Here is a 22,894-nt window from a genome sequence, read left to right on the forward strand (position 1 = left end):
GTCACCGTCGTCGCACTGTGCGTGACGATCGCGGGAAGTTTGCTATTTGACTGTTTGCACGAGCGAAGCGAGAGATAGGCGCGGTTACGAGGGAGAGAGGCAGAGGAAACCACGGTGGAAGAAGAAGAGGCGGTGATTGAAGAGAAAGAGGAAGAAGGACCTGTAGCCGGGAGACGGGGAAGGGGAGGGAGAGATGGTCCGCGTGTGGGAGGAGTAGGAGGATCCAGAGGGCAACTTTTCTTTTATTTGAGCTTGACACTTCGCCGCGAGCGCACATACACCGGAAGTATCGAGTAAGTCATCACAAGCCCTTCTCTCTCTCCTTCTGCTCAACACATCGAAAGATCGACTGATTTGCCTAGATCTCGTATTACCGACGAAAGAGAGCAAAAGAAGAGGAGGAATTAACATATTCGGAGGGTGAAAGAACGACACGATGTTACCGGATCTTCGGATAGATTTTGCCGAGAAGGGTATCGTGATCTACGACTTCGGGGTGCAAATCGGATGAAGCGATTGTCCAAAGGCAAGCTATGTTTACGTACTCATTCAGCGCCGAAGAGAATGCCAAAGACAAGAATAAAGCCGGTGCAACGACGACTGTAGTGATAGTGACCTCACCGTATACCTCGACAAAACTTGGAGAACGCTAAGTTACGCTAAGATTTTTCGTTCTCGGAGGTATTTTTCACCTCGATAGTATTTTTCCTCCAAAGATAAGTGTATCAAACAAAATTCAACAAAGTCGCCTCAAAGATTTCACGTTGTTCTCGACGACAAATGCAACGGAGACTCTAATAGAAACATACGCGTAAGTGGTTCATCAAAGAATAGCGAAGCGTGATTACGTCGAGAAACGAACCTCGTCATTCAGCGAGCGAGCGAGCCGACGCAATAAGCTGCTACGAGAGCACAGAATCGAGACACGTATACGCTCGATGATTCGCCCGATCGCCGCGGAATATTATTGTCCCGGAGTAGTTTTCAAAACGCACCCTCGAAGCAGCAAAACTGGGAGCACTCGAATCGTACGGAACGTCAAAGGAGAAGCGCCGGTGCCCGGGGCGAGGAGGAGTTCTCGACGCGTGCCAGGCTGCTGATCACAGGCACCGCGGCGAAAAGAGTAGAAGAGGGACCGGAGAGTACAGGGAGAGAGAGAAAGAGAAAGACGAACGCGGAGAGAGCGAGGGAGAAAGAGCGAGGAAAGAGGAGAAAGAGAAAGGGAGATAAAGAACGGGAGCAGCCTCAGCATCATCTCGAACGAAAGGGTCCTTCCGTTCGGGTGCTAGGGGTGTGCAACCCTGGACGAAGGGTCGCACTCAATTCTTTTAAAGTGGGCAAACCGCGCAAAGAAGAGAAGACGTCCTCGGGGCGATGACAGGATGCCTCCGTCTCGTACAGGACGTGCATACGAGGGACCGCCGTCCAGGATCGCCACCAGGATCGGCCCCACCGTCGCTCTGCTGCTGATTCTCCTCGAGCATCGCCGGTGAGCTTCTCTATGATCTAATAATTGAGGAAACCTCCTCAATTGATTCTAATGTCTTCAAAATGTTTGTAAAAACACGTATCAATGCTGGCGAAAACAAAATCATAGCATGATGTATAAGTATTTTTCGGTTTCATACCCTTTTTTTAGAAATTTACATTTCTATTTCAGTTCTTTTATTTGTTATTTTATTTTATATATTTGTTATTTTATATAAGTTATTTTATTTTATTTTATTTGTTATTTTATATAAGTTATATTTTTTACAAGTTGTCAATTAATGGTATAAAAAAAAATTTCGTGTGTTTTAATCATGTTCGTTCTAATTATAATTATAATTACCAGAGTAATGTATCATACATTTACTAAATCTATCGGCGTTATAAAAATCAATGTGATAAAAATCATCTTATCATGTCTAGTATAGAGATAGAAAAAATAGTTTTTAGCAGATGTCTTCGATTTTTAAATAAAAAAATATCTTGCCGTAATATATCTTCGTGCGCCTTCGGATATAAAATTTGAAAAATAATTTATCTAATTTTATCTGTGTGATTAAAATACAGCATCGTGCACAGGACGTCTCTTGCACATATCAAATTTGCAAAATAACTATCGAAGTATGTGCCATTCTAAACGCCACTCTTAAATTATGCAACTACGTGTTCATTACATGTTCGTTGTTCGCTGTACCATAGCTAATCTGTTTTCGCCTAAGCATCTTATCCGCCTTTCGTGATTGACTAACAATTCACGTCTCTACAATCCTTGAAGTATCCTTCTCTCATTCTCCTCGTCTTCTCCCCCCTCACTTCACACTTCAGCGTTGCTGTGAAAACACTCTTCCGGAGAGCCCGTTCTCCCCCCCCCCCCGTATTTCGATCTACACGATACTCCGATGCGCTGCGATGCACCATAATGCAGACGTCAAAACGTCACTCTCGCACCGCTTTGTCCGTCCGCTGCGACGGAGCGCTACAAATCGCGAACTCGCTCACGAAATGCACGTTGTCCACCCCGCGATGGAAAGTACACGACAATGTCACAGGACAACCGAGAAGAAGCTGCAGCCGGGCAACGGGCTCGCCGTGTCTAATCTCGCCGAGAAAAATTTACGAGCGCGGTAGCACGACTGGCTTCTTCGCCCTCTTTTTTTCACGGTGCATCTTCTGCACTTCTGACGCATCTCCTCTCTCTCTCTCCCTCTCTCTCTCTCTCTCTCTCTCTCTCTCTCTCTCTCTTTTTCTTTCTGTCTCTGCGGAAAGAATCCGTCAGTAGGGTGTGCTTCTTCGACCCGGCGGTCGTATCGACGGTTCCATAGACGGTGCACAATGACGAAGTGCAAATAGACCGTTCCAACCAAGCTCCGCATCACGAAGAATGAATCCCGCTGCGATCTTTATTATATAGCTCTCCATAATACTAATCACGCCTTGTGTACTAGGATCATCCTGAACGAATCTTTTTTTTCGCGAAAAGTATACCGGTGAGGCGACGATTCTCCAAACAATGCAAACTCGCAAATTGAAAAATATATTGCTTTAATACGGCTTCGAAAGAGATATGTGCAAATGCACATACAAAATATTGAAGAAAATTGCTTAGTTTATTTATTAAGAAATTCTGCAACTCATCGTTGCAAGAATGGTAGGTAATCTCAAGTGTCAAACGGCAAGTGCACAAAGGTTTAGATAAAATTATCATCTGAGAAACGCTGCTTGTTTTTAAGAACTCCTTGGTGTGCATATTTTATATTAATAAATATAACATTATCATAATAATATTTTCTCTCATTAATTTATACAATACTCAAGATTCTCATCATGAAGTCGTTACGTTGATAAACAACAAGATTGCCGCTTGGTAAACCTTATAAAGCTTTCAATCACAAACGCTATAATCATAAAATCCAGTATCGCTCGTATAAAAGTGCCAAGTAATTAATTTTATAATCGCGGAGTTTCGTGATACTACGTTCCCCGCGTTTGTTCGACGTCCCGTGTAGTATCGTATCCGATAATCGCCGGTGATTCGCCGCAGGTTCTCGAAAATATATACACACGAACGATACTTCGTCAACGGTGACGGCTTCAATAGGCCTCTTCTCTGAGAGACCCACATGCGGCTTCTTGTAAATAATTACGCCTAGCATCCGGGAACAGGACGTGAGGCTCGCTCGTGTGAGTAGATCCACGTGTATATCTACGTGCACTTATGCGAGCCGGACTTGCAGGACGGCATTGAATTACGGTTCTGATGATATAATAGTCAATAAACTGGTTCGCGCGCGTCATTAACGTCTTGACACGCGTGCATGCGGCTTTCCCTGATATACGCCGTGCATTTTTCACGTAACGCGAATAAATCATGACGAGAAAATACGTGATAACAGAATTTGATGTGCTATGTCAAATCTTATAGTACTAATAGAATTCATTGAAGATTCAGCTTTAAACTTTAAAATATTTTTCTATAATCTAATAAGATTTTTTTTTCAGTGACAAGGACTCGATAGGCACAATTCACGTTAATTAGATAATTAACATAACGTAAAACGTGAACGTACGTATTGACAGCTTCCAAGATTGAAAGTTTTATTTCAGATGAGACTGGAGCTAGTTGTTACATGGAGGTTGTTACAATATATTTCTATAGAATAAAAAATGATAACTGTATGAGAATTAAATATGATATTGTCTCGAAAATATCACATCAGTAATTCAGTAATCGTTTTTGAAATGCGTAACATATTTTATTTTTATTTTTCAAAATAAATAATTTTTACCATTTTTTATATTATATCTATGATACAATATTTCTAAAAAGGAAATATCCCCTCAATATTCCCCGGTTTCCTCGACACTAATTTAAATTTAAATAATGTAATTTACAAGATCAATTATGACCAAATATTAATTTTAGATAAGATATATGATTGAAAATTAAAGAAATCATTCTAAGAAAATATGCGACACTTTGAATAATATTATAATTCGCGATTATACATATGTGTGTGTGTGTGTGTGTGTGTGTGTGTGTGCGTGCCACTCGCGGTTTCAAATGATATCATTTTCAAGGAATTCATATTATCGAAGAGAAGATAGCGGAATCCCAAATGTTTATTAATAAATGAACAAATCGTAACGCGAATGCCTTATGAGATCGCAAGTAATTGACGAACTAGATGAGAATACAGTTTTATCGTCAAATTACAGACCCATAATTTACGCGCTAGATACCATCTGCAGAACGTAATTCGCGGCCTATCGCATTCCCGACAATGTACTTGCCGCGAAATCGATTTACTCTCATAAGATCGAGGGAAGAGCGAGGCACCACGATATCTACCGCAGGTATTCTCGCGGGTCGGATCGTGAAAAAAAGCGACTTCTCTTTTCCCACTGGGTATATCCCATTAGACGCGAAATTCCGTGCCGTGTTCCTCTCTCATCTCCGCGAGCAGGACGATAGGGGGAGGGGGAGGGATTAAATAAAACACGTGCATCTCCGCGTTGTCGCCATCTTGGATTCTTCTGCGACCCCTTAGATTATTGCAAAAATGCGAGACACGCGCTCGCGTATCTCGTCTCCGATTTGCCCATCGGATTCCCGTGAGATCGAGCACCCGAAGCGAAGCGAAACTATAACGGTCGCTGGTAAAAGCGCAATGTCGATCATTTGTGCAATAAACCAATCTTACTGATGCGTTGTAATTATTACTTTAGCCTTTAAATACAACTTTGAATGCACGTAACTCTTAATCGAGAGCTTGGTATTTCTCGTAAAATAAAGAATCTTTAATTTATTTAATCGATGCTGTGTGCGTATATAAATAAACGATTATCAATTTTTTTTTAACACTTTACAATTATAATCGACGATTTCGTAGAAAAGTATTCAATCTTTTACTGCAAGTAGAATTTTTTGTAGTTTTATTCGCTTGAAAAATATCATCTAAAATTTGTTTCATATCTATAAACGCAGGTGGAAGGAATTATCACAAGAGCCTCACTAACGAGCGACATCACTCATTTTTATCACTTATTTTTATCACACACGGTCGATATGAAAGTAATTTGCCTCCTATTTTTTTTCTTTCAAATCTGACGCAATAAAAAATTGTGTGTTTTACTGAATTGTTACTTGAAGTCTCTAGTTGCATTATCTTCTTCTTCTTCTTCTTAAGCTTATTGGCTCACATTCCCTTCTGGGATAGAATCGGCCATTATTCTACTCGGTATTATTAATTTATACAAAATTGGTCCAATAAATAAAAAACGGTTGGTTCTTGGAAACAAAGGCGGTTGATTGCATCAGCAATCAATCTTCAAAAGGTTTTTTCAGGATAAACACGTTCACGGTCTCGACGAGACTCTAATTGCATTATGTTGAGTGACGTTGTGATCAGTTACATGACTGTGTTACACGAGCAGTTCAAACTGGTGTGTATTTTAGATATGCGTACCAAACAAGAGCAGTGATTAAATTTCTTATCTCTCCGTAAAAGAAATAAGTTCCAATGGCTATGTTCAGCGGAGAAATCAGCTCAAGGAGCGTACAAGATTCTTTATTACGATTGGTTTTTACTCGTGGATCCAGGAAAGAATTAAAGGCAAGGAATTTTAAAAGTTATTTTAAAAAATCACTGATTGCACTGAGTTGTTTTTTCGGCTGAATGCAGCCATTGAAATCCGTTCGCGTCTCAGAAATGTTCATGATAACACCATTTCTAAAATGTGAATAGATTTCAATAGGACTCATTTCTTCCACAGCAAGAAATTCAATCACTGCTCTTGTCTGTTATGCATCGTATATTTGAAACACACACAGTTTGAACTGCTCGTGTGACACACTCACGTAACTGATCACAACTCAAATAGCGCAATCAGAGACTTCAAGTAACAAGTGAAACGCAAAATTTTCTATAACACCAGATCGAAAGAAAAATATTAGGAGGCATTACTTTCGTACCGACCCTCGTATACGTATGTAAAAGCCGTATTCGAAAAGATGATCTTCTCGATAGATTAAAAATCTGTGCAATAACTATAAACTATTATAATAATTGCACCGATTAGTAAACAAAGTTTTGCAGTTTTAAACGAAACGATTGCTTTGAGAAATTCGATGGAATAATTGCCTTACGTACTCGGCTCGTTTCTTATTCGCGAAGTGAGACGCATACTCGAGCGCCGGCAAAGCCGAGAGGTAGCGAAAGGAATCCCTTGATACAATCCAACTTCCTCCGCAGGTACGCAGTGTCTTCCGTAATTTGTTGGAGGAGTTAAGATCATTAATCTGCTTTCGGTAGATCATCAATAGCGCGAAAGATAGCAGCGGTGCAACGGTGTACCGGTAATGGGAGCTCTCAATAACCTCCACGACCCTAAAATCCCGCGCCCCCTCCCCCTTCTCTACGTCCTTCTTTCCCACACTACGTAGCGTCGCGCCTTTTTTACCTTTTCTTCTTATTACTGCCCATTCTCCCTTCGTCCTCTCCTTCCTCTATCCTCCGCCGAGTTCGCTGTCGCCGACTTCTTCGTCTTACTCTTCTTTCTTCGTTCACACGGGTGCTATACACAGCTTTTACTTTAGAAGAAGCTCGTCCGCTAATTTGTACCCGCAGATAACCGAGCGACCCACGAAGAGCCTTGCACCCGCCCATGACATCCTGCAGGACCCTACGACTCCACCGAGAACCCCCTCCGAGGAAAAAATAAACCGCTCCGAGACGCTGCGAGCAGATTAATGATCGTGAGGAAGACTACGGCGATTTTTTTCGCGCTGTTGGGCCAATCTTGCGAGTCCCAATGATTGTTGATAGGAAACTTTGACCATATGTTCACGTTTTAATGACCTACGTTAATTGTTTCCAAGTTATTCTGCACTGATATCAGTTGTTCTATTATACGTGTTACGAAAAAATTTCAACACATTTGCCGCATTTAATTTTTATCATTTTAAATAATTCTAACAACAGATTATATTACATAATAAGCAAATGGACTAATTTTATAGTAAAGTAATAAGCTTTGCTTCAGTATACTTACAAAATTGAAGATGCACATTTTACTGTCATTCTTTTTATAAGAATGATAATTTATCAAAAATTTTAAAATATATTTACGTTTCCGAAACTTAAAAATTTCGAAAAATCAACGATAATCTAAAAAAAATGCAACCCGAAATAACAGTAGGTTAATCCAATGGAATTTAATAAAACAAATTTATTTTATGATTTACTATTTGCTAACTGTAAATACGTCTGACAGGCAATAAAAAAAGCTGTAAAAAAAGTTTTAACGGTTTGTTTAGCCTTTTGATAGAGCACGTGGTAACAGAAAACGACTCTCGCAGCGAACAACGGAGCAAACGAAACAACCCTTCTTTCTCTTTCTCTCAACGGACACCGACGCACGCTCTCGAATACACGCGACCCAGACTGTGTATGGAACACGCACGCATGTGCACGTTTGGCTTCTGCCGTTCCTTTTTTTCACCTCGAAATTAATTAACACCCGGTACGCCGTAATACGCGACCATTAGGCAGCAGCCGTCGCTTAAGATAGCGCTTTAAGAGCTCCTCTTCCAAGAGATGGATGCCGTTATCGCGACCGAACGGGGGATGGGAACAAGACAGAACGGAGGGTAAACCGGGGGGGGGGAGTGGAAGGGAACCGAACGCGCGGACCTTTCTCCTCTGCCGTCTCTCCTTCGTACGGGGCGCGCGATGGCAGAAACAGACGACAAGATAGAAACGGTTTTTATCGGCTCTTTGAGAACGTTCGCACCTCTTGACCTCGGCCTCGTAAAACCGAAGGAAAGCGGACGCTCGCGTGCGGTGCACGCGTGCGCGAAAGTGCCCGCTGTGCAGCCGCGCGCGACCGTAAAACCGGTGCTCCAGACCGCCGCGATTAGTGTTGGGACCGTACAGATTCGAAGATGCAAGCCGGCCTCTCAATATTCAATGCTCTCGCACAAGCATTTCCATTAACATTCCGTGTGTGAAATTTAGAAATCGGCGCTTAAAACAAACATCGCTGTACTGCTGTCCATTTAAACGTTAATTAAATGGATAGTTTTGCTAAAAGCTATCGCTATTAAGTAATACACAAATAGGATATTAAAAAGAAATAATAAACAGTTAAAAAAACCGTGATAATTTTTTAAAATTCTTTGCAGGCGAAGATAAAATTCCGTAAGTAATCAAAAAAATCAAATCGAGTAGTTCGTTTCAGAAATGAGTCTATCTTCTATTCACGCTGATCATACAATAAAACATCGATTTATTTTCTAGTATCTCAATACCGATGATTATCCATAGTGCAATTGCTTGCACACCGTTATCAGCAAAGAACTCAACGATAATCAGTTTCGCGAGTTTAACCAGGTGGCGAGCTTGACCGGCTGCTTCCCTGCTTCCGCACGTCGTCACTAATTACACTCGACACATGCTAAACTAATATGTACGTTCGCAACTGAAAAGAGAAGTAACGGCGATGAAAAGATTGTGATGCGAGTTCTAATCTGACAGTAAATACTTATGTAGCTTATCAAGTATCACACACTTTCGTTTTGGTCAATTTCTACAAAGATATTATAATTTTCACCAAGATTTAACGATATTGAAACTCTACATTCAACTCCAACTTAATTAACGAATCATTAAAATTAAGATCGAAGATTTCGCAAAAATCTGTGACAAATTGGACCATAATTTATGATCCAACGTACAAAGCACTTTCTTCCGCGATATATTCCAAGAAAGACACGAAGCGGTTAATTGCGTTTTCACGCATGTTCGTATTCTTATAATTGATAGTCGGAAGAACGAAGTTGCCAGAGATTAAAAAAATATGATAACGTTTCTTTAATTGATAACTGATCCATGAACAGTCCATGTTCACGATTGAGAATTCGATAATTGAGAACAGGGGAAGATAAATAGGGTGAGAGTATCAAGAGAACGATGAAAAGAAATCATGATACCATGAGCACGAAGAATGCCTTTTAGTTTTAGTTGTATTTTTTCTTTATTTCAAGATTATTCAAATTAATCAAACTCATAATGGAAAAATTATATGCCTCACTATATATATATATATATATATATATATATATATATATATATATATATTCAGAACTTGCGATTAAACTGAAATTAATTTCGCGCGTAATCCAAAATTAATTATGTTTTTAAATAGATAACTTTAAAATAACGTAGACACATTATGCACAATTTGCGATTTTTGCATTAAGCATAAAAGCGGAAAGAGATAGTATTTATTTCGTCATATGTTTTCCAGCTCATCTAATCTCGACTAAAAAGAAGAAACTTGCTCTAATTTTACGATCTAGTATCTTAACGATAATTGCTTATGGCAATCGAAGAAATGAATCACGCGTCAATTATTATCATTTTGCTACCTTTTTCCAGCGCAACTTGCTTAATGAGCAATTCCGTGGACAATTGGGTAAGTGGCAGCACTGTCATCTGCAACGGCATTCCAGGATTGACGAAAGAGCAACGCGAGCTTTGCCACAGAAATCCCGATGTTACCGTAGCCGCGATGAAGGGACTGCAACTGGCCATATCCGAGTGTCAACATCAGTTTACGTGGCACAGGTGGAACTGCTCGTCTCTCACACCCAGCAGCAGAACTCAACAGAGCAGCGTCCTTCTTCAACGAGGTATAATACTAATTGTAAGAATACTTAACGAGCGAGATTATCTGATCAGATCTGAATCTCGTGATTAATAATCTACCTGCTCGCTAATGGCGTATTAATGTTTCCTGGATCATTAAATTCGTCTCGGTTCGCGCTATAAATACAAATGAACGAAATATAAGACTCCATTAAAAAACTAAAATGGCTGTTAAAATTATGTGAAAAATAGTGCGCAGCTGAAAGTTTTTATCCCGCGAATACTGTAGTTACCTCGAAACAATGTATAATTTCAAAGACAATGTATAATTTCTTAGATAATTTTTAGAGTATATAAAAAAAGTTAAACCATTCTGTACCTGTAATAAATAATTATTACAAACAAATGTAAATTTGTCTTGCTTATTAATGGAGAGACAAAGAATAAACTATTAAAAATTCAACCATCAACGACACTTGTTATAATAAAACATTTTGTTATTTTTAAAATATGAAATATAGATATTATTATCATCTGTTGAAAACATAACAGCTATAAAAAGTATAACCTTTATACGCGTAGGTATATTCGAGACGTACACTATGTAAATCGTACAGAACACGCTAAATAACCGAATATAAACCTGTAAATTCCACGGTAGTATTTCGCATCTACCAACAAAAGTTTTGGGCGATTTCTCATCGTGTAATCGCTGCATACGGGTTCCTCGGACAAAGTGGAATCTTTTACGACGTCGTTGACGGGACGGCGTAAGCGAGGCGAGGCAAGACGGCGACGTTTCCTTAAATCAAAGCGCACGGTGCGTAACCTACCCGCGGCAGAAGACCCCAAAAACCTGTCCCAATTCCATAAGAAGAACCCTGCCCCCACGGTCGGCCTATTCCGGTGTGACATATAAATTCGTCGTGGCGCGTACGTGCGCCGCAAGAGGAAACATATATCGTGTCGGACGAATGCGCGAGAGCGCGACATCGGGCGCACCTGACCTGAAAGCTTAAGCTCGTCCGCGGACCCGGGGGCCCCCGCTTCTCCCATCTCCGGCCCCTCGTTATCTACCTCCGTGGATCGGTGTACGCCTTTTCTTGCTCGCGAGACAGGAGAAGGTGTCGATTCCACGACTTTTTCGGGAGTTATGTAAAGCGGCCCGTCCGACCGATCGTAGAATTCTAACAAGATCTTCGAAGCTTACTCTTTATTACGAATGTAATTCCCTTTTTCGCGGTTCGCGCAATAGCTCAGCAAATCGTCTTTGTTCCCATCACGTTAATTCTGTACGGTTTTGTCGCAACGTGTTTAATACGTAACATGTTTTACGTCGTGGAAGACACACGTTGTTTTTCATTAAATTCTACAAAGCTGCGTCAGTCGCACAAATGTGTTCACACACAACAAGAACTTCCTCGTCTTACTGTGAGGCCAAGCGTGGGTAAGAGATTCGCGATTCGCCGGATTATCCGTAACATTGGCAACAACCGTTCTACCATTATTAGATTTTGGTTCTCCAGTCAGAAGGCAATAGCTTCCGAGAAGACTTGGTACCTTATCCAGGCGCGACTAACAACCACTGTCCCTTTTTAAGATATCGATGGCCAGGTGGAGAGATGGTCTGCGATCATTTGAGAAATCCACCGTGTCAAATTTGGGCCTCGGGTCCGGGCATCTCAAGAAGAGCCGTTCATAGCTCAAGTCACTCAGACACGGTTCTTTTGCTCTCTCTCTCGTTGCTCTCAACGCTACCCTGGCTTCCCCCCTATCCCGGCTTCTCTCACCTATCGTCACGATTTCGTCGGACTTCAGCAAAACGACTTAATGTATTATGAAAAGTACACGGAACCGATCTTCGACCGCTCCGGCCCACACAAGAAGACCGGACCGGCTGTCGCGTTGCCCATACCGACACGATGCTCCACAACGACTGGATTTATAGATATAAATATGAAAACGTCAAAATGAAGGCTCTTTCAATATTTTTAAGACCACTAATTTTAGATTACTCTTTTTGAACAATAAATTATAATATCGAGGAATTTCATACAAATAAGTACGTGATCAATGTGGAACTCATTAAATTTTCGTTATAAAAAACAAAGATAAAGATCAATCTAGATATTACCTATAAACCAACCGACTCTGTGTGTGTGTGTGTGTGTGATTCTATAGAAGGAGAATTCCTTCTATACTAATTAGAAAGTCACCGAGCATTCGCAGAAGTAATAAATACTTCTTACCCGAAACGAAGAAAAATGATTTCATTAATTACACAAACTCGTTGCATTTTGATTTATACTTTAGAGGCATAAAGAACACTAATATTCTTACACGAATCTGTCGAGCGTACTTTTATTAATGTTTATTTTTACCAACGTTGATTAGCTTTAATCTTGACTTAACTTACTTTTTATCTTTTCTTAGTTCTGAAAATTAGAAGAAGATAAAAACTATAAAAAGTAAGTTAAACCGAGATTAAAGTTTATTTACGTTAGTGGAAACATGAATCATCTAAATAGCGATGCAATTACATAAAGGCTTCGACAAGTGGAATTGTTAATAGCTTACAATTAATAATTATGCAATAATTTACAGAATAATAATTTTTGTATTAATCGTCTTGTCTTGGTGAAATATTAACGAATTATACAGTAGCAAAGTAATAACGGCTTTCAATTAATTAATTATCTTATATTTTGTCAAGTGCACAACAATAACAAGCTTAATAAATAAAGACTAATGTTTCATATCAATATTTAATTGTAAAATATTTATTATATTTGTAGACATTTTACTTACGTTTAAAATCTAGATCGTATTTACATTGGCAATAGCCAAGTTAAAATTAGAGTGAAGATAAAACGGAAAGAAAAAGAGAAGTTCTTCGTTAATTGAACGAACTCGTTGAACCCTATTTAATTTGATATGTCTTCGAACGAGCTGTTCGCAAAGGACACGTGTGTCCTCGCGGGGACCTCCCCCAAGCACTATCTATTAAGTTATCTAAGTAGCGATTTGAACCTGACACGCGGGAGTAAGCGAGCAAGGTCTGCGTACCATTCGTCACTACGTGCCGCACCAAGGCTGCCGCGACGAGAAGGGAGCAGAAATCGCTGCGCGCGTTCCTCGAGATTCTTCCCTATCTTCCACTCCGGGTTCTCCACTGTCCGGTGAGAGGAGAGACGTACAACTACCCGCGGAGGATTTATTACGCGCTCCCTCCATCCCTCTCCGCTGTCGAGAAACAACGACGGTCTTGCGGCACGGTAGCTATCTGCATTATAAAACAGTTGCTGCCAATAGCCGTATATAGCGAAAGAGCTTCCAACTATCTCTCCCACTGTAAGACCACATAAAGGGCCCTCTCGTTCCGTCTCATTCCACCGCGACGAGCGACGTGCGCTTCTCGGCGTCGAGACTAGCATTCTGGGCGTCGCGGCGTCGGGTCGTGATCTATATACGCGCCAAAAACCAGTGGATCCATTCTGGTTCTCATCCCCAACGTTTCTATCGACTTGGGAAATCTCAAAGAAACGCTTTGATCCGTGACGACCTTCAGGATTCACGGAGAAGTCTCTTTAACATCGTCGGATGCGGTCAACGAATAGCGACGTAATCAGCTGCCAGCTGTCCGATTGCCTTCTACGACGTGCAACGATCAAATGGATCCATTTTGTTACGTGATCTAGTAACAGTTGTCATTGATATTTATATCTTATAGGTTATTATAATGGAACAATTTATTTAATTACTATTTCTCACTTTTCTAATTTTCTAATTTTTCATGACTATTGTAAAATTGTTCAGATAAGTCCCGAATAGATTTTTCAACGCGATGAAGAAAGATAATGTAAGCATGAGAAAAAGAAAAAGAATTATTCTATCTTGTATTTCAAGCTCAAAGACAGGTATGCGTCGTATCATTTATAAGTTGACAACAGTTTCAAACGGCTGTCCGTCAATCGAGTCTGAACGATGTCTTGGAGATTCTGGGAGACCTTGAAAGCCCACAGAAAAACTGCATTTGACATTAATTATCACAGTGAACCAATAACTAACTCTTTGAAATACTGTTATCCAACTTTCAAACACTATGAGAATACGCGCAATCTAATTTTTGTATAGTATAATGTTTTATTTTGATCTCTCGAATTTACACCTGCTTATAACATAATATATATTTCAAAATATTTCACTAAAAGGTCGAAAAGTTAAAAATTATAAAAATTATGTCATAATTAAAAATTTGTTATTGAAAATTGAACTATTATTAAATTATTACTAAAAATTGAATTATTATTAAAAGTTAAACATCTCCAAGCTATCATGTTGTTGCTATTAAAGTTAAAAGATATCTCTCGCGACATTTCGCGATTTCCGCGTGGAATCGGGCGAGAAATCGCGATTTGTCCGCAGATCTCTCTCGCGAGAACGGAGTTTGGCATCGCATTGCTTCAGGCACCCCGTCGCGAGATCGTTTATACATGCGGACAGTGGATGCCCGCCGGCCGCCGCTGCTGATGGCCGCACTTTGTTTTGACGGACGGCTGAATAATCTACCTCTGAACTGCGCCTGATGGCTGTCTGTCTGTCGGACCATCGTTTCGTTCTGTCCCGAACTCGCTACCGAAGTTCCTTCTACGGAAACTCGGCTTCCCCGGTGTCCCGCTGTTTCATGATCTCTGCCTTTTATCCCTCGAGAGGAGAGAAGAGGCCAAACGCGATATCGCAGCTCTGTGTGTATATTGTCCACGTCGTGTTCGTCGGTGTCATTGACGACGATCAGCAATTTGCTAACGGAGACAACTGAGATACGGGTATCTTCCCGATGCCTCGATGCATCCTATCTCAACTACTTACAAGTACCTAATAATCCCGATTTCTATTGTATCACCACGTTAGTTCTACCATTCGTATCGAAAGATCAACGCAACATATAATGTACGATAAACTAAATAAACCTATTGTACATTTGCGGTCGTAAAATTTAATCACAATGAAAACATATACCTCGACATTTCTAGAAAATATACCAAAAAAGACAAGAAGTTTAAAAATAGGACATATTGTATATTAATTCAATGGATAAATCACAGAAGGATTGATTAGCTTTTTGACATCTTCGACAAAACAGGAAATGGAGTAAAAAGCAATGGCCGCCTATCGATCACATCCTGTTACAGGCTATAGAGAGACGGCGTTCGCCTACGCGATTTCGGCAGCTGGCGTGGCTCATAACGTGGCTCGTGCCTGCAGCATGGGTCGCTTGCTTCCCTGCAGCTGCGATCCTTCGAGCTACAGGGATAAAACGTCGACGAATACCGGAGACGTCCAATGGAAGTGGGGTGGTTGCTCTCACAACCTCGAATACGGCATGGAGTTCTCGAAACAGTTCCTAGACACGCGGGAGAAAGCTGGCGACATACAGTCTACGGTGAATCTTCACAACAATCAAGCCGGTCGTTTGGTAAGCACTACTTTCGCAACTTTGACATTAAACTCTGGATATAAGCATATTCATATCAACGAGAAAATAGAGAGAAAGAAGAAATATTACGCGTCTCACAGTTTCTTTTTATAATCTAAATATTTTTATCTTACATTTCGATATTGCACATGTTAAAATATATTAGAGAGAAAAGCATGGCGTGAATAAAATATAGAGAGAAAAGCATGGCGTGAATAAAATATATTTTAATTTGAGGAACGTATGACGAATTAGTTTTACATAATCTTTAGCTTTGAAAAAATACGAAATTTAAAAATTTTAAATGTATTTACAACTCATATGTAGGACCTACTTGTGAAATTAAGATACACACTTATGTATATGCATCTTCTGTGATTAATGCAGCTTACATAATTAAATTAGAGGAAATTGCTAGTTATTCAACTATTCAGTTCTTTGATAGTTGCTTTAACTTTTCATTCATGTCTTTCGCTCTTGTAAAATTTCTTCTGGCGATATTCCACTTAATATACCACTCGTTAGTCGTTTTATAGATAAGCTACATGTGCGCAAACATTAAACGATCCTACTGACAGAGAAAGCTTGAGCTACATTTTAACATAAGTTATTTCAACGAGATTATCGTCTTCTTATAGTAGTCTCTCCGTGTATCCCACGTGTATAAACGATGCGCCATCTTAAAGCAGGCGCGCGCAAGAAATGTACCGTTAAATCGGTCGGTGGAGAATCCCAGAGAGGAAGCGAATTCGCAATCGCGTGCCGCGTTCGTCCGCGAATAATGTAGCGCGCACGCCGTCCTGGTCGTGCGTGGGTCCGTGAGAGAGCTTCAAATTATCCTGCGCGCGATTCGCCTCTCTTCGTTCTTTCTTCATTGTTCTGTCTTTCCTCCGACTTTTACTTTTTAGCGATGCGCGGTCGTTTTCCTTCTCTCCCATCGCTGCGATAAAAGAGCGAAAAAGAAGCCAGAGAGAAAGATGAACGGAGAGAGGCGGATTGTAAAAGAGAAAGAGAGAGAGAGAGAGAGAGAGGGAGGAAAAGGAGGTGAGAGGCCGATTCTTCTCCTCTCCTTCATGAACCTCTCCACGCTCGCTCTCTCGCCTCGACGTTATTAAGACGAAGCCCCGGGCTGGACCACCCAGCCGTAGACTCATTAACTGTTTTGTACGCGACACCTCTTTGTTTAAAAGAAACTGGGCCCTCCTCTTGCCCCCCTCTCCGCCTCTCTTACCCTCTTGACCGCTCAGCGCACCCCGCTTGTCAGAAACAACTCGTACCTGTTTGTATGTACAGCGTGTTAGAACCGGCGTTTTTCAGCCGACGTCACAACGGCGGCATCGCGGATATCGCAATCGCGAGGGAAGGATTCGATTCAGCCCACCTTGTCCGCTAGACCGAAGGTCCCCGCACGAAAAAGAGATCTCGACCGTGGCAGGCGCAAATGAAAAAGTCGATCGACCGTTTTGTACAAAGTCAACCGACGTGAAAGCGAACTTTTTAGCGCAACTTTTGTCGCTCAGAACAATCGATATACAAAGTGTTCTTCAAGTCGAGTGCTGTTGACCGCGGTTTCTGTTTGTAGATTCTTAAACCAATTTGGAATTGATTTAGATTTTATTCAACAAACATGTGGAGTTTCTGAATAATAAGCGATCTATATAAAAAAATGTAGAAATTTTGAGGGAAGTTCATTTGATGAGATATTAAAACCATTATTTTTCTTTCGTAATGACGGTAAATAATAATCTTTTTAGAAAAATTTGAACTTATATATCTAAAAAGAAGTATTTTACATAATTAATATTTTATGTAACTAATGTTATTTTATTTGTGACGTGAAATAAAGCGAAAGACCGACTATCATATTCTTAATCCTGATTTTATTTTGTGTGACTAATCATTCCGACATAATTACAGGCGTTGGCGAACAATATGCAGATACGCTGCAAGTGCCACGGTATGTCCGGGTCGTGTGAAGTAAAAACCTGCTGGAAAATCGTCCCGGATTTCCGGGTAATCGGTAAAACCCTGAAGGATCGTTTCAGGAACGCCGTATTGGTGACGCAGAGCAATCTGGGCGAAGTGATACCGTCGAACAGGATTCGCGGATCGCGTCGGAAACAAAAGCAAAAGAAGCATCGCGGGGGCGGCGGCCGCAAGCGAAAACTCCGGGATCTTCCCAAACAGCTCTACTACTACCAGAAATCGCCGAATTTTTGCGAGCGGGACCCAACGATCGATATCGCTGGCACCGCTGGTCGTAGATGCAACAAGACCAGCACCGGCGGCGACGGATGCGCTAGTCTGTGTTGCGGCAGAGGCTACAACGTGGTGCGACAGCGGCGAACAGAGCGGTGCAGATGCAAGTTTCACTGGTGCTGCTACGTACAATGTCAGAATTGCACGGTGGAGGAGTGGATCACGGTTTGCAAATGAGGTGAAACGTGAAATGAGGAAACGAAAAACAAAATATAAAAGTCTAAGACTGACGGAAAGCGAATTTTTTTTCTTCCCTTCCGCGATCGAGTTGACGAGAAAGATAAAGTGACACATCGTTGGTTCGATAAGAGAAGAAATTCGCTCCGGACATACGTCGAAGATGCGCGCACGACGAGGCTATTTGGTCACAAAAATCGATCAAGAGACACATAAGGAAGATTAATAATACGATTCTTATTGGAACCAGGATTATCAGGCACAAATTTCTCCTGGACTATTACGATATCGGAGTACTTATCTGCTAACCACGAATCTCTGCGAATCTCTGCGAATGTACTAGGAAAGTAATAATCTTTGTTAGCAAAATTAAATCGATTTCTATGAAGACCAAGGAGTCTTTAAACGCGATGATAATTATTGTAATTATAATTGAACAATGCAATTTTTTACTTGTCAACATATTCGTCCTGTTTCAAAATAGTCTTTATGATAGAACAGTGTATTGATTGCACTTTTTCGAAAATTTATCTTAATTCTCATGGAGAAAGTACATTTTTATGCGGGATTTCTATGTTATCAAAAAGTCCAATCTTGGATTATGCGTAAGTAATTCTTGATGTAGCAAAAAGTCACGCGAAACACTGACTGACATAAATCGTGTTCTAGTAAACGTCGATTACGGAAATTATACTTCGACTTACCAATCAGCTACGAACGATTGGATTGAGTAACGAAGAAACATGAATCAATCGCAAAGGTCCAATCGCATTAGAAGAGATCTTGCGCAAACAAAAACTATTCCGTAATGGCGTGAGTAATATAAAATGATCCATAGGCTAAGTAAACTTATAATTTATTTATAACAACGCTCTATTTAATTAATATTTAATTTTATAACTTCTATGTTAACTGTAAAACCTCCAGCACAGTATTATTAGACGAAAGACGTGTCCTGTTTGACGGACACGATTGTACACAATTTAATAATGCGCGTACAATAAAGAGAGTTCCTTCAAACAATACCCTATATTGTATCCATTTTCAGGTGTCTCGTCGAATTATTATGGCAGTTAATCCGAGTAACATTTTTATTTTTAGTTACTTCTTTCTGATTGCCTTCGAATCAGCGAAATATCTTTTGTTTTAAGACTATTAGGTACAACTAAATGCGCATTAGAATCTTGAAAAGATCTATGCCAATTCCATCTTTAGACGGAAAAAAGCGCACTTAACTTAAGCCGCGGAATTAACAATCAAGGCTAATCGTCTTACCACGTCATTCCTAATCATACTTTTGTCTGACAACACGTTCGCACTACTACTGCCATCAACACTGCACTTACTGCACGATGTCATCTAATTACTAGATGTAAATATCATACATATAAAGACATGCTATTAAAGTGATGGAAAAAAAACAAAGGAGTGTTAGCGTATGTTAAAAAACATGCCTTTTTATTGACTGACTCTACCAATGAATTTTAACCCTAGAAAGGTAATGTGGGGTAATACGTTGCCCCACGCGAAATTCAAATTACGCCCAAATGACTTAGGAAGGTTAGTTTTCATACCGAGACCCTAACCATAATTCAGTTTAATCATCCGGCAGTCGATCTCCGTCATTCAGCGAGTGCGTTAGATTCGTGCAGCAGGTGAAAACCGAAAAAGAAAATCGTTTGGGGTAACGTATTACCCCCTTTGGCCGTTTACGTTCGACTTTTATCACAGTAAAATGTATTTCAGATTTTTTGTGAAAATCGGTAACAAAAAATTATACACTTTATAGCACTCCCCGGATAATTCTACCCCTGTTTCATATATAATTGTTTAAGATTCGGTCAATTATTTCATTTTTGCTGTTCTTGCACAGCAACTGATTAAAACTTTGTAAAGTTTTTGTGGAGTTAATTTTACTGTTTCCATATACTTTTATAACTTTTGACTACCTTTCAAATAAATAATAATCGACAGAATCTGTTTTACTTTCCATTTCTTGCGATTTTTCCCATCCGACAGTTTTTCATCATTTCCTCTACTTCAGACGTTCAAAGAAATATGTTTTTTTTAAGAAACGAAAAAATCGCTTACATGCCTTTGAAGATTGTCTATTCGTCTTTCAAAATCCGTTGGAATTTTTAAAATTGGTGAATTTTATGAAAAATTACAGCATTTTTTATAAAAATAGTCATTTTAGTCCAATTTTTGGTTCTTTTTCTTGTTTTTCAAAATTATTTTACTGTTTTTTTTTTTACTACCGCAAATTGATGACTACTATCGTCTTCCCTATTAAAAAACAAATAAAATTATCTATTAAAAAGTTGTCTAACAACAAATAGTAACATTATACACGCGGTACAAGTTTGGGGTAATTTATTACCCCGCTTGGCCTTTCACGTATGAGAAAATTCATATTACCTCTCTAGGGTTAATCAATTAATCTTTTTGTATTAGTAAAAAAAATATTGAAACAGTTACCTTGATGATGTGTATATCTCATATCTATAATTATGTCAATGCTTTTAATAGTTAATTATTTTGCATAAGAATATAATTACTACACCATCTTTTCGTGTTGCACAGAAAATCCTTATAATTGCTCCAATCATATTCTGACTAATAGATTCAAATTTCTAACCATTCAATTCCGTGACTATATAGTCACTATAAGTCAAATCACAATATAGATACGTCGATATCGTACAAATATTGTTTTTTTATCCTGATCGCTGATAAATAAAAATGTGAACAGTACAAGTTTTTTCATAAACCGGCAATCGGTCTTTCACAACAACTGATAGAACCGCGCAAAAAAAATGCTAGCGTAAAAGAGCGGCAAACCAATGTAAGTATCCAAACTAAAAGATATCTAATAATGGCCCAAAAGGTAAAAAGAAAGACCATATTGATTTTATATAAGACACAATAAACATCAGCGTGAGCGAAATAGAGCAAAAAAGTTCCATGATTCACGTAACTCGTACGTGATCGGCACATAGATGACTCACTGAATCAAGCTAATTGCTCCAAGATGAATACTCACGATAATTAATTTCCGCAATATAGATACAACTTCATCTTTTATTACTATATAATAATAATAATATATATTCAATTACCTATTTTTTAGTTTATTATTATTTTATTACTCAATTTCTTGCATTACCATATATTTCTATAATTTAATTTATTCCTTAACCTTAAAAGATTCACAATAAATCTTTTAATATTCAAACATCATGGATTGACACAAACTACACAGATTATCGAGTTATTTTTGTCCTCAGCAAAAGAAAAGGTTAATTACTTTTTTATAAGCTCCGAGAGACATAAAACTTTTTTATAAGCTCCCGCGAATAACAAACTGCTAACTTAACGAGTATTAAGCAAAGTGGCAGTTATACGCATCCGCGATAAAACGTCGAAATCCAAGGAAACACTCGCGAAGCAAGAAGGAGTGGTAAGGCGCGCATCCGCATTAACCACTCAGTCCCGCGAACGGCGAGCGGCTCCCTTTGACGGCGACAGCGACCAGGACGATCCTGAAGAAGCCGCGATAAAGCGCATTAATCGCGCGCGCGCCGCCCTGAGAGATCTTTTTCCAGAGTACATCGAGATCCGAAGAATAAGACTAAAAGCAAACGTGCGCACGTACGACGCAATCGTTTCTCTTACTTATTTGTCTTATTTATTTCCTTTTTCACTTACTTCATTATCGACTTGTAGTAATTATGCGCTTCCGCTACGCATAATAGACGCGTTTCATACGCGACGAAAAGTACACTGTTGGAAAATTTTTATAGTTATGAAAAGGTCCTTGTTAAAATTTTTGTGTAAAGTAATCAACACATCATATACATGTGTAGATTTAACATATGCCTGCTATGTTAATTGAAATTAACAAATTTAAAATGTTAAAATAATTTAAAAAATATGTAGTAACACAATTTGAACGTATTTATTAAATGTGTTCAAATTTACAGAAAAAGAGTGTTGATTTTATCTTACTATTTTAACTTCAACATAAAAGTTATATTCATACGTATTGTACACATAATTAACCTCAAATTACGACCAGAATTACATTTCCTTTCGGTTGAAATATTTTAACATAGTAGGTATCAGTGTTATACCATTTACACATCCATATTACGTTAAATTAACACAAAAATTTAAGTGGACTGTTTGGGACATGTAACTTATGTTACATTTAACACAAACTTTCCAACTGTGTATAATTCTTCAAAATACAAATAAGTATTTTAGGCATTTCTCTGGTAAGAATTATTAAATTTCTATTTTTACAAAATTACACTACTTGTATTTATTTCATTATTAATGTGATAGAAGAATAATCTAATAAATATTAACTTTCTTTTATATTAAAAAAAAAATAATGAAAAATGATTTTATGGCGTATATATGTAATGACAAAAATGTATAATATTTATTGTTCTCTTATTTTCTTACTTTCAATAAGTGCTATATAAATAAATAAAAAAATTATGATTTCAGAGAGTATTATTCTAATTTTTCGGGTGACGATAAATGTAATATTACCTAAGTATTAAACAATTATTTCTTCTCACGTGAATATTCTATGAATATAAAGATTAAGATATCTGCGAAAGATTAAGCGAAAGCGCTGGAAAGCACGCGGCGAATTTATTAAGTATCTCAACCCGATGAGCAATTTGAAAAGCCTGCGAGAAAGATGAGGACGAGAAAAGGGGAGAGGACCAAAGATTATCCATGCAGCCCAGACGCTTCTCGATAGAACTTAGAACGATCCTTATAACGATGAATGAAAGATAATATGGATTTCCAAGGGTGGTGTGGATGGGAT

The 22,894-nt window shown here is 39.1% G+C and overlaps 1 protein-coding gene across 1 annotated transcript; it reads left to right on the forward strand.

The window, feature by feature from the left end:
- Window positions 1–221: 221 nt before the first annotated feature.
- LOC112464794 (protein Wnt-10a-like) lies at window positions 222–19,098 on the forward strand. Its single transcript, XM_025032000.1, has 4 exons — window positions 222–1,489; window positions 9,927–10,180; window positions 15,329–15,612; window positions 17,530–19,098. Exons 1-4 carry the CDS (start codon window positions 1,383–1,385, stop codon window positions 18,046–18,048), a joined length of 1,164 nt encoding a protein of 387 aa, XP_024887768.1. The 5' UTR covers window positions 222–1,382; the 3' UTR covers window positions 18,049–19,098.
- Window positions 19,099–22,894: the final 3,796 nt, after the last annotated feature.

Source organism: Temnothorax curvispinosus, unplaced genomic scaffold (assembly GCF_003070985.1).
Source record: "Temnothorax curvispinosus isolate PA1 unplaced genomic scaffold, ASM307098v1 QBEX01014594.1, whole genome shotgun sequence".
NCBI classification, from domain to species: Eukaryota; Metazoa; Arthropoda; class Insecta; order Hymenoptera; family Formicidae; genus Temnothorax; species Temnothorax curvispinosus.

What these genes read in the sequence shown, in the direction of transcription:
- LOC112464794 (XM_025032000.1), top strand. Translation starts at nt 1,383, where the DNA reads ATGCCTCCGTCTCGTACAGGACGTGCATACGAGGGACCGCCGTCCAGG. An exon ending in CAGCGTCCTTCTTCAACGAG is followed by an intron (nt 10,181 to 15,328) that starts GTATAATACTAA and finishes ATCCTGTTACAG; the next exon opens with GCTATAGAGAGACGGCGTTC. An exon ending in ACAATCAAGCCGGTCGTTTG is followed by an intron (nt 15,613 to 17,529) that starts GTAAGCACTACT and finishes ACATAATTACAG; the next exon opens with GCGTTGGCGAACAATATGCA.